At 41.3% G+C, this 19,961-nt stretch overlaps 1 protein-coding gene across 1 annotated transcript; it reads left to right on the top strand.

The window, feature by feature from the left end:
* The first annotated feature begins 1,569 nt into the window (after nt 1-1,569).
* Nucleotides 1,570-19,660, top strand: sestd1 (SEC14 and spectrin domains 1). The gene is made up of 19 exons (XM_032529867.1): nt 1,570-1,882; nt 3,467-3,536; nt 3,664-3,772; nt 5,101-5,191; nt 5,290-5,403; nt 9,405-9,518; nt 9,648-9,742; nt 9,850-9,905; nt 10,888-10,959; nt 11,309-11,466; nt 13,759-13,881; nt 14,631-14,825; nt 15,255-15,369; nt 15,452-15,617; nt 15,875-15,956; nt 16,040-16,162; nt 16,308-16,499; nt 16,679-16,782; nt 17,415-19,660. Exons 2-19 carry the CDS (start codon nt 3,467-3,469, stop codon nt 17,692-17,694), a joined length of 2,259 nt encoding a protein of 752 aa, XP_032385758.1. The 5' UTR covers nt 1,570-1,882; the 3' UTR covers nt 17,695-19,660.
* The last annotated feature ends 301 nt before the right edge of the window (nt 19,661-19,961 follow it).

Raw genomic sequence — 19,961 nt, 5'->3', positions numbered from 1 at the left:
GTTGAGCCATAGACATATATATATCTTTATTATGTCTATGGGTTGAGCTACACCGTAGACCGATTAATAACGGTCTGTGAGCTACACAGGGTTTTGTCGGAAACGAGGAAACAAGGCTTTCAAAAAATAAACATTAAAACCATCTATGGAAAATACACGTTTTTAACAAAACAAATAAATAAAAGACAGCAGTAGGATTAAAGAGACAAAAACAAAAAAAGACATACAACATTTTTCAAAGCAATCTTTTAGCAACCTACAATAGTGAATTTGGACAGAAAACAGTTTTGTTCGATTTTTTTTTTTTTAAACATATTACAAAGACACTCTAAAACACAATAAAGGCTATTCATTTTAGTTTTAAAAAAACAGCATTGTCGGGTACTATTTTCGAAATGCAATGCAGAGACAAACAATATACACGCAAAGCAATGGAATAGGGGATATTATGTTAATTGAAATATAAACTTAAAGTGACTATATGTAACTTTTACACATTGTAATGTTCAATCAAATGATTACAAATGACCTGTAACAGCAAATGAGACTAACAGTAAAAAGAACCCTAGTTTTTATATAGTTCTTTTATTAATTTCTCTGCCCGGGTACGATTTTACACTACACAGTAACACACTGAGAAGGACTTTGCTGGGCCTGTGTATTTCTGTTACCCCTCTGTACCCCAGCAGCTGGCATTAAATTACCTCCCCCGAAAAGTTGCCTGAAAGAACCTCCTAACGAGTGACTTCTGTAATGTAAATCCAGTAAAAATTGACCTACATGACAAAGTTCTTTCACTGCTAGATGCAAGTTAGCAATCACACAAAACAAAGGCTGTCACTTGAATGGCGCTTTGTAGCTAACGTCAGCATTCAATCAATCATAGATAGCTAAAATGTGTTTGAAAGGATTTCCTTCCTCTGTTATTGTTTGTAATGAGAAAAGTTTATTATTATTTTATGGCGAATTCACAAATTTCAGTGTGACACAGACACGCGCCCTGTCACTTGCACATGAGCTAACGTTAGCAGTCAAACAATAAACCATTTAAATCTGAGCATGCGCTACTCACATCTGTACTCGACTCACATCGGGTAGTGACACCAATGAAAAGACCTTGACAGCAGGTGAGGTAAAAACACTACAACTTTTGTCCAAAATGGCTGCTAGAATCAACACAAACTGAAAGTTACATATAGCCACTTTAACATACACAAACTAACTAGTATTACAAATTAAAACATGCAGTACAGAAAGACATAAAATATTTAAAATGCATAAATCTGGGACAAGCATAGCCACAATAAAAGACATTGTATTAGTCAGTCCACAAGCTCAGACGTCAAAATTTAAATGCATGTACTTTTACATTTTTACTGTTTTGAATTAAATTGTAAACAGATGCTACACTCTCTGACAAGATTTCCTAAACTGTGTGAATAAGACCAACGTAATAGGCTACAACCTCTCTCTGCAAAGCAAAGGTAAAGAAACGTGTTCCTCTGAGACACGTTTCTTTACCTCCGCTCCCCCAGGCTTTTATTGTGAATGTCGATTTACCGGAAGTCGTGTTCATTGATCGGGCTTCACTGAGGCTGCGCAGAGCCGTGAGCTCCGCCGCCTGCTTTCTGTGTGTTTTCACTGTTGTTCAAAGCGGAGAACAAACTAAGATGTTCAGTGTTTAACGGGAGCTAGGTTAAATATATGCGGATAAAGCCAGCCTGGGAGGAGGAAGAGGAGGAGGAGAAGAAGAAGAGGAATAGCCGCAGGGTAAAAAAAGAGGGGCACGGGAGGAGAAGAGGAGGAGGAGGATAGGGAGGAAAAAAAAATCAAAATCGGGACAGTAACGTTGACGCTAGAATGCTTCAGATTTGACTGAAAGGTAAGAAAATCCTCCTTATCAATACTGGTCGTTTCCAAAGTTGTCGATACCGAGTGAATGGAGGCTGAGGAGAGGGAGGTCAGAGCTGCCGCAGCAGCCTGCAGCTGCCGAATGTAGGTCATTGTGTCTGTGGGCCGAGCCGAACCAAGCCGAGACATACCGAGCCGGGCCGTCCTGCTGCTGCTGCTGCAGCCAGGCCGCAGGCAGACTCAGGACGAGGAAGAGCCAGCCCTGCAGCAGGGAACGGATGAAATGGGCTGCAGTTACTAACGAGACTTAGTTATCACCACTAACGGTACCACTACTACTGATGATAATAACATTTATATCAATTCATGGAATAATAGTATTAATAAGTTGAGTTGAACAGTCAAATAAAAACAATAAAAAATGTTTAGTAACAGTATAAAAGTAAACATTAAAAAAATCGTGGTAGAATATTAAACGTGGTTTCTTTTTTTCTTCTTTTTTAGCATTTCTCTATAACAAATATACATGACTAGGAACAATTGAAGTTAAACTTTTGGGGCGAAAACATTTAATTTATTAATTGTTACTAAAACAAAATGAGTGTCACGTCCACTATTTGAATCGTATTGTCACACAAAACTGTCAGGATGAGATTAAGAACATTTTTCTGCCTAAGAAGTTCAAACTAGGGCTGCAACTAATGATTATTTTCATCCTCGATGAGTCTATTGGTTATTCAATTTAGATCTCTACCAACTGACAGAAATATAAACTCAGGGATTTTGTGACTGACAGCCAACGAACTGATGAAACATACAGTAAATCACAGATTGAGCTGGATGCGTAAAGCCAAGAATCTGAATCTGCTGGGAGAGAGGCCAGCGGAGAGAAAATCCTTCTGGAAAATCACTGGGTTGACTATATAATATTCCTATCATACTCCCAGCGGGGGGTTGTAGTGTGTCTGTGCTGCTACAGTGTGTATTAGTAACCCAATAGTATTTCATTTTATCAACTGGAATATGACAAACTATGTCAAACTCCTGTGTTGAGTTACAGTGTGTTTGTAATCTGAGCACTGAGAGTTGGACTATTGGCTGCAATTGTGCACCAAAAACTATTTAAATGTTTGGGGACTGGGTATTGTTAAGAAATACCGTGACTTCAATACTGGTTCCTTAATGATGCTTTTTTCAATATCAGTTTAATAAAACAAAAAGAAATTACAACATTACGGCACAAATGTATTTATTTATTTTTCAGCTCCCACTACATGAGCCCCGTATCTAACGTAGAGTTTTCCCTGCCTGCTTCTACGACCTGTAATGCTAAACAGCCAATCACAAGCATAATTAGATCTTTTTAGAAGCCTGCTGCATGCTTATTGACTGACTGACACGGACGAGATTTAGGTATTGAAATTGGGTGTTGAATGACGAGACATGTTTCGATACCCAATACTTCAGAGGCAATTTGGTTGGTACCTAAAAATGATTGCATTCAATACACAGCCCTAATGTTCACAGGAGCATGTAAATGTCATTTTAAGATAGATTTGAAAAAATGTGAACCTATCCTGTTAAAGGTTGTGTGTATGTGTATGTGTGTTTACAGATGTCCAACGTTACCGTGGAAGCGACCAACATGCTCCCCATCCTTAAGAAGAAACTGGCCTTTCTGTCAGGTAAAACACACACACACACACACACACACACACACAAACCATGAGATAGCAAGTCTACATGTCAGGACTGGATAATCTCAGTTTACATGCTGTCAGTAATTAGATCTACCCGCTTGTCTTTCTTTAGGGGGCAAAGACCGGCGCAGTGGCCTGATCCTGACCATCCCTCTCAGTTCAGATCAGACCAGCATGGAGGAGCTCAGCGCCACACTGGATTACTTGCTCAGCATCCCCAGGTATGTTTGCCGTTAGTCTACATACACATTACAATGTTCCACTTTCTGGATTGCTCCGGTGGCGCTTGAAATTCAAGCCTGATGTCCGTTACCTTTGGGCTTTCTTTATGTGGGCATCCAACTCTGGTGGATTTCCAGGGACTATGGTTAACTGCTCCTCAGATCTCTGCAGGGTAAATCCAGACAACTAGCTAGACTGTCTGTCCAATCTGAGTTTTCTGTTGCACAACTAAAATAACTTTTGAACGTACACGTTCCTTCAAAACAAGTTCCTTCCCAAGCTATTTTGCCTAGGCACCGTTGCTCTGTATGGCTCATTGCAAGGTCCCAGACGATTGTGATTGGTTTAAAGAAATACCAATAAACCAGAGCACGTTTTCTCCCATCCCAGAATTTTGTGTGGACTAGCAAGACCCTCCTCCACAGTTCTTTGTAAGAAGGTCTGCCAACGTGAGACTAGTTTGGCGATAACTCGTTACTGAAGATCTGCTGGATCTGTACTTTATATCTTGGCTCCTGTGTCTGAATCCATCATGTTCAGCTGTACTATAAAAAGCTTAAATGATGATTGTAGTTGATTAGTTCTTGGGTCTTATCGTATTGGCCTGAATATGAGATGACCCTGATTATAAAATAACCCCTCCCTTTGTAACAGTGTTTGAAGATCAACACTTTTGGATTAGTCCTGTCTGAGAGTCCTCATCCTTTTTTATTATTAGTGTATTTGTCAGGGACAGTGCAGCGCACATATTTACACACATAATTATCACAGTGATAAATGTCTTGTCCACTAAAATACAATCCTAATTTCACGCACATTGTCTTCTATTAGGGCCAATACCATATTTTCAGGTCTTATTTTTGTAGTTTTGGATGTGGCTTGTATTGGTTATAAAAACATTGATCCAAGAACACAGTAGCAACTTGACGAGAGCAATGCATCTCATACCTGATAGAAAATATATCCCAGAGTATGAAATATAAAACCCAAGTTGTAATGAATTTGAATCCTCATTGCAATTAAATTGTCATTATAGTTGAAAGTCTGTTAGTGTTCAGAAGAGCCCACTATAAACCAAAATAGGACATGAATGCACCAGCCAAACACCATACAACAAAGTGTAGGTTTGTTGTATGGTGCATTCATGTCCAATTTTGGTTGGGAAACCCAAATACTGAAAAGGAAACTCTGTGTGTAAATGTTGTTGTGTGTTGTTTATATCTTGAATGATATCTTTCTCCTATAAAATGCTCTCTCTCTCTCTCTCCTCTCTCTCTCTCTCTCTCTCTCCTCTCTCTCTCTCTCTCTTTCTCTCTGTCTCTCTCAGTGAGAAGTGTAAGGCTCGGGGTTTTACAGTTATTGTGGATGGACGGAAGTCTCAGTGGAACATCGTGAAGACTGTGGTGCTCATGTTGCAGGTACAAACACATTAACGGTCCCTTTGACTTTGACACACAGTACACGACTGCATTATGTTGTCAAGCTAAGGATGATGATGCTATTGGGGCTTTTTCAGAATGTGATTCCAGCTGAGGTGTCGCTGGTCTGCGTGGTAAAGCCAGATGAATTCTGGGATAAGAAAGTCACACACTTCTGTTTCTGGAAGGAGAAAGACCGCCTGGGCTTTGAGGTGAGTCGCTCAGCTTGTTCTTACTGAACTGGTTCAGACAATCCAGAGTTTTCTATTTTAAGAGATAATTATGGACGTTTCTTGTGAAAGCTGTTATTGAGCTCAGGTGGGGTTTGGTTGTCTTTCCCACTGCGGGTGACTTAACAACCTGGAACATGGGGTTTTTCCTAACTTGAACTCTTATGAACCTTGTGAGGCTTTGGTGCGATGGTTCTCCTAGTGTTTCCGCTGTGTTTGACAACCTGACGTGGCTTGCTATACATGGTTATACAGTATGTCAAGCGAAGGACTAACTATGTTTTTTTAGTCATGCCAGCAGCGTGGCACTGGAACATTTTTGATGGATTACTATGAATTTTGTTGTTGTTGTTGTACGTAAGTAGTAATCTGTTGTGGGACATGCAACAATGGAGGAAGGGGTTCTGATATTGCTCAATTTCTTTCACATTCTTTTGGGCTGAATCCAGGTTGATGCTGCGAGCCTGTTCGTGGCCCAAAATGGGTGTTTGCTCCACTGCACGCATTCTGATATCTTTTCTATCATTGTATTTGACCTTTTTAATGTTTTGCTGCACTGTTTGATTGTGTGTATTATGTCCCTGCTTCTCAACCAATGTGTGGCTGAGAAACTATCTGGTTCTCCTTTATTTAAATATGACACGGTCCCACATGGTTGACTTGTCATCCCACCACATCTGAAGGCAAAAGTCTTGATAGCTGTCCTGAACGAGAACCAGTTTGAATAACCCAGTTTTTATTCTGACTTTGTAATAACTTCAGGGACAAACCAAAAAACCATTTGTATTTTCAATTTTTGCTCTTCTGAAGACAGTGGGGTCCAGAACACTCACACGCTTTTGAATGGTGTTGTTAGCTGATATTAAACAGAGACAATCTGAGCCAGTTTTGATAATCTTGAGCATGCTGCTGGAAACCTGAGCCACGGTCGATATGTGTGTGTCTGTGTGAATGATTTTCGGCCAACCTACTCCTCCGTTACAACAGATGGTTTTACAGACAGATCAGTAGTGACTGTGACCCAGATTTCTGCAGCCTTGTTGGCTCTATAGTTGTTGCCACGGTAACTGCAGATAGTTGGTGAATGTGAACTTCAAAGTTGCTGCAGATAGCCTAATACACAATCCATCACAGTCAACATTTAGATGACTTATTTATTTTATTTAAGTCAAAGTGGAGTTATTATTGTGTGCTTAGAGCAGAGACTGTCCCTATTGGTGCGTTCAAAGACAGTCAGACATTTAATACTTAGGAGTTGGCTAGTGAACACAGTAACAGTTTTATTGTTGAGTTGTAAGAGTGTTCACATATTACATACATTCTGATTGATGAAATGCTTGGATATTTAATGTGCGGGGATTTATTTTATTTAAATATGTGCGCTCAGCTTCTTCTTCACTTCATCTAACACACGCACGCACGCACGCACACACACACACACCACGCACGCATACACACACACAGCTGCTGAAAGGGAGATTCCTGTGACTGTTGAAATGTGACTCATCTAAACTATGGAGTGTGTCTTTGGATGTCACCGTGGGGTGTGAGTCATACAGCTGCTCTGAAGACTGACCTAACAGTTAAACAAACACACACACACACCACACACACACACACACACACACACACACATACACACCGAGTTGAGTCCAATTTCTCCGACAGCATCTGCTCCAATGACAGCTGGAAAAACAACTCATACCAGCTGTCTGACTATCCAAGTTTATTTGTAAAGCAACCGTTCCTAGTGCAATTCATAGTATTAGGATAAAACCTACAGTTTTGTACATACACAAAATTGGTGAATGTCTAATTTTGAAAGTAAAAGTTGTCTTTTATAAATTAGATCAGCTCGCAGGCTGTTACTGAACACTGCTCTATCATCTCCAGATTTAGAAAGCGCTCTGGGAAACTGATAGAAAGGTTTGTCTTGTGATTCACAACTCTTTTGGGTTGGTAGACTGAAGCATTGCAAGAAATGCAATCTGTAATCAGCGTACAGCTGGTAATAAACGGCTAAGAAAATGTCTCAACAATGTTCCCAAACTTTGATTTATGAGTCAAAAAGTGGACCAAAGTCTCAGGATGGTTCTTCATTGCTGACTGCAGTGACTCCTAAATCCTAAGAAAACAGATGACCATAATTATGTCTTCCCAAAATGAGCAGGCCTCCAGAGGTAACATGTCCGAGCTGGATCACAGTTTCATGCACACTTTCCATTTGTCTAACATGGCTCCTCACCCTCCTCATGCTCTCCCGGTAAAGGAACAGCAGTAACTCATTACGAACATCATCTCAACTGCCCTGCACGTGTTACGAAAAAAAGGGTTTTGAAGAAAAACGTGACATCCACATTACTGCTACTGCAGTAGAGCATCACAGAATTTGACTTAATAACACCAAAAGACAACTGATAATTGTTCATTACTTTAAAACAGAACAGATGTGATGGAGCAGTAAGATCATTAATAAATGTAAATAAATAAAACCTATCATTAGTGTGTAAAAGTTTGCAGGTACAGTGAGTCTGTATGTTTCACAATCAGGCTGATATTAGACTCATGATAACCAGGGATGCACCAAATCCAAGATTTGGCTTTAGATTTGGTCGAATATTTTTGGGTTTGGTTTTTGTCGAACCGTAGAATTTGCAGAACCCTACGCTGGCGCTACGCTGATCGACGTAATGTCACCGCCGTTAATGGCGTATGCTGTGAGAGAGTGAAAATGGAGCTTGTGAGCAGAAAAAGTGTTGTTTGGCAGTACTTTCAGTCAAAAGAAGGCGCTTCAAGTTGAGCTACGTGTTCAATTTGCAGTGCCGATTTGTCTCGTGGTGGAAAGGACCATAAACAATGCACAACATCAACGCTGTTAAAACATTTGCGTATGAAACACATATTTCATTAATATGTTTACTGTGTTAATGGACTGAGGATCGGAGTAAGATTTGATATTCAGTTTTGAATTCGGCAGAGTCTTAACCAGTAGCTTCGGTGCATCCCTAATAATAACTGCAACTGGTTTTAGACGAGCCAAGATTAACTCTAAACAAACAATAGTAAAAGAAAAACCTTTTGACCCCCAAAAAACACACATTACACACATCTCTAATCTAAAAAGTATTCATTTTTAGAGGCTTCAGTGATGCTAAAAAAAAAGAAGTGTTTTCTTTAGTTTAAAAAACTTCATAATAGGATACACCTGTGATCCCGCTCTCTTCCCTCCCCGTGTCGTCCGAGACACATTTCATGTTTTTGGGTTCAGTTACTGAGTCACTGGCTGGAGGACGGAGAAGCGAGTAAGCATAGCCTCGAGAATGCAATTTGCATTTGTCATGATTGTGACTACTCATCATTTGTTGTATCCATCATAACATACTGTATGCTTTAATACATTGAAACATGCCAGAGGAAAGCTTATAAAAGACATTTTACCCTCAGCTGTGTCAACAACGTCAATATTTGCAGCTGTGCTGAGAGAATCATCTTGTTGTTCATTTGTTGGTTTGTTTTTTACTGTGGAAATATTGTTGCTCTCACAAGGGAAGTTCGCCATTGATGAATAAATTATTATCTTATCTCTTATCTATTATCTATGGCGGTCACATAAAATGTTTGTATGTGAAGCATCACTTGTGTTTTCCAAAAGATGGAAAACAGGGATCAACCTAGAAGTAAAGCCTTTCCATAAAACGGTTATGTATTTAGTCAGATGGGTTTGTCACTTCAATGTTTTGTACTTCATTGTCCACCAATCTCACCAGAATTCTTGTATTTCAACAGCTCAGATAATACAATACATGTTTACTAAAGTATATAGATGTTTAATTAATGAGAATTACACTAATTGAATATGTGATTGTATTGTCATGTGATGAAGACTTTCATGCTGTGTTGGTAGCGTGGATTGGGACAGTCCTCGTCTCTCTCATTTCTAAAGATCAAAATCTTACTCTGCTGGTGGCTGTGCTTCCTGTCAGGTGATCCTGGTTTCGGCCAATAAGTTGACTCGTTACATTGAACCCTGTCAGCTGACGGACGATTTTGGAGGAAGTCTGGACTACGACCACAATGACTGGCTCAACAAGAGATTGGTTAGCATTTTATTTTCAATGAATTTATCCATTTGATGTTTGCCTAAAAATTGAAGAAGCTGGGTTGCCGTGGTAACCATTACACCAGGTCTGAGCTTGTATGTTTACATCCATTTTATTTGTTGTCAGGTTTTTGAGAAGTTCACTAAGGAGTCGACGTCACTGCTGGACGAGCTGTCGATGATCAACGACAGTGACAAAAACAGTGCAGTTGACAAGGAGAAGTATGCATGCAGGCACACACACACACACACACGCACACACACACTTTGAAGTGTACCAACAGTAGACAGGTGAAATCCAGAGCTGTGTGTATCTCTGTCCTCTGCAGATCGGCTGACTGCGCCCTCTTGCCGTCCTTTGACCCCGAGACTGTCCTTCAGACCGGTAAATATTATCTCCTCTCCTTTAAGCCCCTTTCAGACATGCATGTTGTTGCGTAAATATGATGGCAATTTTACATGTCTGAGACCAGTTTAAGAAGCTGTCCCTCTTTTATATTAAAAGGCTTTAGCTTTGGAAGATATCCACTTGATGTTCCTATCTCAGACTGCTGAAGCCTCATTTCAGCTTCTGATGAACTTTTGAATTAATTTTTGTACAAAACACATTAGGAAGGAACCCTTTAATGGCAAGTATGAACATGAGTATTGTTTACAGCAAGAAAACCCTCTTTAAAATGCTCAAAGGGGCACCTGACATTTGCTTTATAGGACAGAAGAATTGTGCAACTATTCTCAAAGTTCATTGCAATGAGTATAATCTGTGCTCAAAGAAAAAGAAAAAAAAACAGTGTTAACAATGCCGATTTTAAGCATTTCTTTTTTTTTAACTCATGCAGTGCAAAATAATGACCCAACCAACACTCTATTTTCAACTTTTTAAATTTCTTGCTTACTGTGTACACACCTACTGTCACTTGTGATCATGAACTTTGAATAGTGACTATCGTGAGATAGTGAGAATCGTGGATCCAAGCAGCCTAACTAACTCTCCGGGTCAGGGTGTCTGGGGGTCACCCTGACCCGGAGGATGTGGGTGGAGAGAAGGAGGTCTTGGACACTTTAGTCTACTACCACCAAGACCTGAAGCCACACAGACACTAAGGATGGATGATGGATGGCTGCGTACACTGTACTAAGCAGCCTGTGTCTGTGTGTTGGGCCGAGGTGAAAGAGTCTTTGTTTGTGGTGCCACCCTCCTCCCTCTACCAGCGCCTTTCATAATATAACAGCATGTACACAAACACTGACCATTGTTTCAAATGCTTTTATAACAGGCTTTTGTATCTCAAACCGCCTCCCTCTCTCTCTTTCTCTCTCTCTCTCTGTCTCTGTCTCTCTGTCTCTGTCTGTCTGTCTGTCTGCAGGTCATGAGCTGCTGTCGGAGCTGCAGCAGCGTCGTTTTAACGGCTCGGAGGGAGGAGGAGGAGGACAGGGAGGTAAGGAAGCAGATCATTTTGAACATTTTCAACGTCTGTGCAACGCTACCCCCTAATGCTTTTGTTATTTTGTAGTTCTTTCTTTCGCTAGTCCAAATATAATTTAACTGTATCACGACTACAAATGAGGCCAACATGCAACTTATATAGCAGGCAATCAGCTTTCGTGTTATTGGCGCAAATCTTTTTCAGATTGTACCACAGACATAAAACACATTCTTCAGCCATAGGGAAGTGCAAGATTAGAGATACTGAAAACAAACGTTTTGTACGATTAGACCAGAGATGAGGAGACGTCCTTGACTAGATCCCCCACAGGCCTCACCTCTCTCTGCCCTCTGACCCCCAGGTCCAGCCTGGTGTCCTATGGATGAGGAGCTGCTGGCTCAGCCTCAGGTAATGAAGCTGCTGGACTCGCTCAGAGAGCAGTACACCAGATACCAGGAGCTCTGCAGGCAGCGAAACAAACGCACCCAGCTGGACGAGATCCATGCCAAGGTCATGCAGGTAACTCTCTCTCGCTCTCTCTCTCTCGCTCACTCTCTCTCTCTCGCACATTCACCACACACACACACACACACACACACACACACACACACACACACACACACCCTGCAAACCTGTGTCTGTAAATTGTGTGTCAACATGCAGTTTGTAAACTCTGATTGGCTTTACTTACTGGCCAGTTTCTTTTATTTAAGTTGTTTGTTTTTTTTAAATCTGGGGATGATTCATCATTTGGATTGTTTTGTTTTCTGCAAAATGCAGCAAGACTAAAACATGACTGAGGCATTAATGGTAGGTGGATTTCTATCTATACCTTTTTAGACTGAGCCAGATTATCAGTTTCCCCCTGTGTCTAGTCTGTATTTCACACAAGTAGACAAACTATGTGCAAGTTCCCCCGGATGTAGATTCAAATTAAGTTATTTAGTGTTAGTAAAAAAAAAAAGTAGTAAATTCTGTGTTATCTTTTGTTTAGATCCTACGCGGTTATTTTCAGAAACGAGAAAAAATATATCTTGTGTATTTTGGAAGGTGTAGTAGGCTCTTTTCCCTGAATGTTTACGGTGCAGATGGTGAGTGCAAAGTTAGCACCTCCCAGGGAGCCACAAAAGAGACATTTATGGGAAATACGCTATAGGTTGAAATAAATCAGAATTGTCCTTTAAGCTAAGTTAGCCAGCTACTGGCTGTAGCTGCATATTTACTGGACAGCCATTTGTGGCTCCTCAAGAAAGTGCGTTTTCCAAATGTTGAACTATTCCTTTTGATATTGTTCACTGCTCATAATACAGTTTTTAAACTGCAGATCAGGTTCCTGAACAGAGTACGAATGTGTAAATCTGTCCATCCACATCACATTGTCCTGCTGCAGTATATTACCGTCCCTGAGTCTTTAAAAGTCTCTTGCCCGGATTCTTTTATCATCAAGTCTTTGACCTTTGACCCTCAAAAACAGTGTCAGTGAGCAGCCTTCAGTAGAAGTAGACTCTGCTGTCGTTACTGGGGCTCCCACAGCCGCGGGGGCTGATGGGCAACACCACTGTCTTGGAGATGAGCCTGTGGTTGCCATGGGAACCTCAACATGTCGGTTGCTAGTCTGGAGGATTTGTGGTAGGGGAGGGGGATGGCCTAGTTCTGGATTGAACTCTGTGTTTGTTTGTGTGCGTGCGTGCGTGTGTGTGTTAGCTCTTTTAAGGCGTCACTGACCTGATAAATACAATTGAGTAATGATACTGACACACACACATCTGGATAGAATGTTCCAGATGGTGCTGCACTGTATAGGACTTTGGTAAACATATCACCTTCCACTAATAACTTTATTTTGTATTAGACAAACAGCCTTTTTAATGTTTGTTTTTTTCTTTTTAAAACAATATAAATGTCAACAAAACACGAGGTCACTACTAAACAAGGCAAATCTGTAATTTACATTGTAAATATTGTGGAAAATACAAATACTTTTTATTAGATAAATAAATAAAATGAGTAAATGATTTTAGAAGGTAGAGATCAAAAAGCTGCATTTTGGGAAATGTAGGATCCAGCGTTTTTACCATTCTTTTTGTCTCTTCGAACTTAATAAAAGTGCAAAGCCAATTCATATATTCAGTTACACTGTGATGAGGTCTATATGTTCCTGTAAGTGGGTAGAAAAGTAAGGAATTTTAATACAAACTACTTAAATGAGAAAACAATTTTTGGACAGTGACAATCAAAGAAAAGTACATATGTGAAATAATGTTGAATGGCATCAAAAAAAGACCAGCAGAGCCTGAAAACCTCCTGCTGGTTGTTCTGCTGCGCTGCAGCTCTGAGACTGATGTCTCCAGAAAGCCGTTTTGACAGCAGACATTTTGACATGTCCCAGTAGGAAAAGCACAAGTATAAATAAATAATAAAATGATGACTGAATGAATATAATTTAGCTGTTTTAGTGTCACGGTGGCTCACTGTGTTTAAATAATGTTTTCCTTTTATGGAAATGCACCTTGGGAGTTGTAGTTAACTTCTCATCTTATATTTTTATGTACACAGGCTTGTACCTTTTGGCTTTTTATGAGATAAAAACAGTCTGAAACAGTTACAGTTGCTAACACAGTTTGTCTTTTTACACTGATGATTCAACTGAAAGAATTTCATGTCAGTCCAAACCGTGCAAGTGCTGCAACTATGACTATGTGAAGAAAATGAATGGAAAGATCTGTTTTCAATTCCTCCCACGTTCTCCCTTTTTATAGGAGATCACTAAGCCTGTGTTTTGTGTTTTCTCTCTCTCTCTCTTCATCTCAGGTGGTCACCTGGCTACAGGGACCAGGTTCAGAGCTGTTGAAGACTCAGCAGGCAATCGGAGACTCGATGCGAGCCGCTCAGGCCCTGCAGCAGAAACATGAGGAGATTGAGAGCCAGCACAGTGTAATGCAACACACACACACACACACACACACACACACACACACACACACACACACACCACACACACACACACACACAGCGTGTGTCAAGCACAAACTGAATCAGATTTGGGGTCAAATACAGATCTGAGTTGAGTTTGTCTTTTGAATTTTTCACTCTGCTGTTTGAAGGACGGTGAAAAGGTCAGAAAGATCACAGAAACAAATTCACTCTTAATACATTTCATATGATGCTTTCATGTTGTGGTTTGGGTCATCTTTCTTGCTGTAAGCCGATTTACAGAAATAACAACCCTTAACTCGACATGGCAAATAAATGAACGGCCCATTTTCATTTCTTTGCTAGGAGAAGTGACACCCTGGAGTCAAAACTAGGATTAAACAAACAAGATACAGCGTGATAATTACTGCTTTTTCGCCTGTTTCTAGTTTTTATGCCAAATTAAGCTAACTACATCCTGACTCCAGATTATTTGATGTGCAAATATGAGTGCTATCAATCTTCTTTGCAAGAAGGCCAATCAACATATCTGCCAACATATCAAACTTTTCTCTTAAAAACAATACTTTTTATGGTTTATTTAATGATGTATACCGATCAGTCGGAGAGGACTCTTCTCAGTGTATTGCCAATTTTCGATACAATTCAACATCATTACAAAACTAAAAGTTAAATCAACACCTTTCAAGAAAAACAGAACACTATGCAGGACTGTTGTGTGGACTGATTTTGCCTGTGTGTTTGTACAGGAGTGGTTTGCGGTGTATGTTGAGTTGAACCAGCAGATTGCTGCCTTGCTCAGTGCCGGGGAGGAGGAAGAGGTGGTGGAGCTAAAGGCGCTGCAGCAGCAATTGAGCGATGTCTGCTACCAACAGGCAGCTCAGCTGGAAGGCCGACAGAATGTCCTGCAGGCGGCGCAGAGCTTCCACAGCACCACACAGGAGGTAACACACCACACACACACACACACACACACACACACACACACACACACACACACACACACACACACACACACACACACACACAGTATCAGATGTCATTTATACTGGGTGTTTGTGCTGGAAATAACCCTGTGTTTAAAAAAAAAAAAAAAAAGATACAGAGATAGGTCCAGGAGAAATACTGTGGGCAGGGGGACACTGCTAGCCTTGCCCATCACAAGAGAAAAGAATATCACAAGAATTACAGAAGTACACAACACAATTTCTTGGACTTTTAGCAGCTCTTCAGGAAGTAAAGTAATGGATAAACTGTAGATTTGTCCACAAACTAAAACCCGAACATTACAGCCCCATGTGGGAAAGTGGCTAGAAAAGTAAAATATATGTGATTTATTCTGAGCAATCAAAGCTGCGTGTCTGTCTCTGCAGTTATCCCAGCTGTTGGACGGTCTACTGGGCATGCTCTGTGCTGACGTAGCTCCAGCTGATGGAGCTTCGATTCAACAAAACCTCAAACTGTTGGAGGAGAAGCTGCAGACTGTCGGTCCGTGCCCTGAATGATAAAGCATGTTAATACATCTTTTTTTTGTAGTGTTAAGTATGTACATCTACATCTATCCATGCAGAGGCAGGTCTTGCTTCTCTGCGTCAGAAGGGGGCGCTGTTAATGGAGCAGATGTGCACCCAGCCGTCATGGCCTCTGGAGGAAACGGAGAGTCCACCTGGAGAACAGCAGGACAACGTTCAGCACATCCAGGCTGTGATGGAGGAGATGCAGCTCCGCAAGCAGAGGTAATGGCCGTCTTCTTCTTGTTTTCACAGCAGCACGCCACATGGGATTTCTTTTATTCTTTCTGAAAAGCTGAAAACGTGATACTGAGGTCTAAGATAAAAAGTGCATCTACTACTGAACTAGATGATCAGATTTAGCACCTTGAGACTCCCACGTATTTTGCTATCGTTCCACAACTACAGCTCCCATGACTCTTACAAGTTTAAAAAAAAATTTGTGAAGAAAGCCTTTAAAAGTGTGTGTGTGTGTTTTGTAGGTGTGAGGACATGGTAGACGTGAGGAGGCTGAAAATGCTCCAGATGGTCCAACTGTTCAAATGTGAAGAAGACGCTTTACAGGTAGGACACACAACAACACACATACATACATGTGTCACATCAATGCTTCCTGTATTGAGATAATAGTGTGTGTGCGTGTTCAGGCAGTAGAGTGGCTTGGCGAGCTGTTGGACGCCCTTTTGAAGACTCATGTCAGACTGGGTGACGATTCTCAGGAGACCAGGACTATGTTGGACAAACACAGGAAGTTTGTGGATGTCGCTCAGGTAAGACACTTCCAGACTACGTAGTGTCATGCAGCTAGCATTTCACAAAACTGTCAATTTTGAGAGATTAAAAAAAGGGTAAAAATAATTCTGAAAATAATAGCAACACAACGGTTTGTCTCTGTCTTTCCATCTCTTCCTTTAGAGCACATATGATTATGGCCGTCAGCTGCTGCAGGCGACCGTTGTCCTCTGTCAGTCTCTGCGCTGTACGACGCGCTCGTCCGGAGACACTCTGCCACGACTCAACCGAGTCTGGAAACAGTTCAGCGTCAGCGCTGAGGAGAGACAACAGAGACTGGAGCTGGCTCTGAACTTCCACACCGCGGCTGAGAGGGTGAGACAGGCCGAGAGAGAGACCTGACAGTCTTAAGTGTCAGGTTGTTAAAAAAATGGCGTGTGCAGTTGGGGCAGCTGATAAGACCTACTTCACACGGACCATGGCGCACTATTGCTGCCACATGGAGATTGAAAGTATAAATTTGCATTCAGTACATGTGTTTTATTATGTTTCAGGTGTTACAGCAGGAGTGTGCGGACCCTGAGTCTCTGGATGAAGTCGACTCTTCAGGGAAAACTCTGCTGGACAGGCTGACCATGCCTGTTATCTTCCCTGATGGGTACGCACACACGCACACAGCTGTAATCCTCTGTAGAGCTGAGGGAAACAAAAAATAGTGACTATAACTGCTTTTCACCCAAACATTTTCCTAAAAAAAAGTTCCTAGCTTTTTATTCCCACATGTAAAGTGAGTCATGACCGAAAGAACGAGATCCAGGGTACAAGCGGCCGAAATGGGTTTCCTCAGGAGGGTGGCTGACGTCTCCCTTAGAGGTAGGGTGAGAAGCACAGTCATCCGAGAGGAGCTTGGAGTAGAGCCGCTGCTCCTTCGCGTCGAAAGGAGCCAGTTGAGGTGGTTCGGGCATCTGGTAAGGATGCCTCCTGGGCGCCTCCCTAGGGAGGTGTTCCAGGCACGTCCAGCTGGGAGGAGGCCCCGGGGAAGACCTAGGACTAGGTGGAGAGATTATATCTCCAACCTGGCCTGGGAACGCCTCGGGATCCCCCAGTCGGAGCTGGTTGATGTGGCTCGGGAAAGGGAAGTTTGGGGTCCCCTGCTGGAGCTGCTGCCCCGCGAACCCGATACCGGATAAGCGGATGAAGATGGATGGATGGATGGATGTAAAGTGAGTCCCCATAATGTGACACACTCTTCATATAATACAATCTTAACAAGAATTGTTGTTGTTTCAGGACCGAGCAGTACTTTGGGAGTCCGAGTGACACAGCAGCAGCAGCGGAGGGCGTCAGGGAGCGCCTCCTGCTGGTGGAGGAGCAACGACTTCAGCTGCAGGAGATGAGGCTTCATAATGACGAAGAGGAGGAGGAGGAGGAGCAGGAGGTGCGAACAGGGCTGGAGGCACGGCTGGATGTGATAGGAGAGGAACTGAGTGAGAAAGAGGAGCAAGATGAGGAGGAAGAGGAGGCGGGGCAGCAGGATGAAGACTTAGAGAGGGCGACGCAGGACTGCTAATGGATCACGTTAATTTGATCAGCATTACTGAAGTATCGTTAACAAAGGGCTGCGGATTCATTGTCACCGAAACCTCCAAGTGGTTGCTTCTTTCTCCCTGCGGCAGTAGGTCTTACTGCTATGCTGGTATTTTTTTTTTACATTAAGACTACTTCTTCCACCAGCCTCACAACTTACCCTTCTTTAAAAGAGGATAAAAATGTTAAATGTGATTTTCTTTCACTCCGTTTAGCTGAAACTGTGAGAACGACTGTCCGCTCTGGAACAACAGCGCCCTCTAACTGTTTTTGCTGCAGTAGAGCGATCCAGGCGATTTCATAAATGTAAAATATTGGCATTACATAATATTCATATCTCTGGATGCTCTGTTTAAGATCAACTGTAAAATAATAAGTTTGGATAAGAATACTTAAAATGTACAGTTAACACCACATCCTCTTTCCCTGCATGCCTCTTGTTTCCCTAAATGGGTGGAGCTTCCATGGTGCTAACATGGTGACCAAGGTTTTTTGTCTGTGCCTCCTCAGACTATCCGTCTTTCTTGCTTCCTCGTCTTTTTATTTCCCTCCTAACAGAAGATAAACTTCATGGCCTGTACAGGAAGTGCGGAGCTACTGTACATCAGGTGTACAGCGACCTGATAGTATTTCTGCATCAACAGTTCTCTACATTTCTCCTGTAGACTGTTGGAGCTTTTCTACCCTGGAATGGACATATAACTTTCCTGGTTGCATCACCTGTACAAATAAGCTTAAGTATAGAGGAGTGAAGTCAATTACAAGTCCCAAAGAGCATCGCTAAACAAGAAACAGAGACAGGTTTCTGAATGTCCTCCTCCTTCAGTTTCCAGGTGAGCTGTTCAAAATCTGCACGGCTTTCTACGTAACTAGCCAAGATGAGGTGGCTAACCGTAGCATGCTAGCACTAGCATACTAGTTTGTTCTCCATGGCAAAAGACTGCTACAAGACATACTAGTTCACCAAAATCTACAAAAAAACTACTTCCATGTCCCTGTTCTGCAGGTATTCCACAAGTGCGCCCTGCCTTGTACTGACCAAAGCTGGAGAAAGAGTTATCTAGCTGATGTGATCCTACCTAGCTACTGTGTGACTCCCAACGATATATAGAAGTGATATGTCTCACTTTGTAGCTAAAACAAGTGAGATGTTTCACTCTGTAGCTAAACACAGAGTGAAAACCGGATCTGTAGCAATGTGCAGTACAACAAAAATGTTTTTTTTTTTTAAATGAAACCATGTAAACCTATTCTGGTACAACCTCAAAATACAATTATGAACCTGAAAATGAGCATAATATGGGCGCTTTAAAGTAAAATTCTCCTACATTTCTGTGTAAGATATCAACATTATAAAGTAAACATGGTGATGTGATCATACCTCTGCCTTCTGCTATTTAGGGGTACGAGGATGACCTGAGGAAGTGGCCTCGGAAAACAGAATTGCAAACCATCGAATGTGTAATTCAGTGAACAAATTATTTTCTCCCGGGTTCTCTATCTTGACAATTACAGATTTGACCAAAAAAAAAATACTCAAGTAGAAACACAGAACTAGTAGAAATAAATTGATTAGTAACAACAACAAAATCATTTTAGTTCAACCTTCTTGGTAAGATAGTTTTGGGACTTGTAGTTAACAGATCTAGAGGCTCCGACCACTTCGCTGCTCTAAATAAACCCTCTGCCTTCATAATGGAAATCGGTTCAACGTACAAACTGGGAGCACTGGTGGTTGTTTCCCTCATCGGAACAGGACAAATTCCTTTTTCTACATAATTGACTTTTTTCAAGCAAACCTTGCTATCATGGGTTGGTATTTTTGACCAATACCTGCTGCTGTAAGTGTATCAGCTGAATACTGTGTCTGGCTTTCTGTCCTCTTCGTCCAATAATATATACACATGACATCATCCTCTAAATAAAGAAGTGTTTTTGAAGTTGCTGTCTAAGGTGGGAGTTTTTGTCTGCAGCACAATCAACCACAGTTGCTCATTCTAATGCAAACACAACTACTGTTTTCACATTTTTATTTAAAAAGGTTTTACCACTTGCACTTAAACATGGAAATATATTAATTTATTATTCCCTTGTTATTTAAATAAATTACATAATATCTTGATATACCTCCATTTGTACAAAATAAAACTTTATACAAGATATTTCTTGTAGAACAGCTACCACTAAAAGGCAACTTCTTACACACCCATGCCATCTATGAAAAACCTAAACTCATTTTCAAAATGACAA

The sequence above is a fragment of the Etheostoma spectabile genome, chromosome 11 (assembly GCF_008692095.1).
Source record: "Etheostoma spectabile isolate EspeVRDwgs_2016 chromosome 11, UIUC_Espe_1.0, whole genome shotgun sequence".
Taxonomy (NCBI): domain Eukaryota; kingdom Metazoa; phylum Chordata; class Actinopteri; order Perciformes; family Percidae; genus Etheostoma; species Etheostoma spectabile.
The sequence above is the reverse complement of the archived record's forward strand: the minus strand, read 5'-3'. Positions and strand labels throughout refer to the sequence as shown.

Bases quoted from the DNA above. Each gene is read 5' to 3' on its own strand.
- sestd1 (XM_032529867.1), top strand. From the start codon at position 3,467: ATGTCCAACGTTACCGTGGAAGCGACCAACATGCTCCCCATCCTTAAG. The intron at 9,519-9,647 runs GTTAGCATTTTA...ATTTGTTGTCAG, and splicing joins ACTGGCTCAACAAGAGATTG to GTTTTTGAGAAGTTCACTAA. The intron at 9,743-9,849 runs GTATGCATGCAG...TGTCCTCTGCAG, and splicing joins AGTGCAGTTGACAAGGAGAA to ATCGGCTGACTGCGCCCTCT.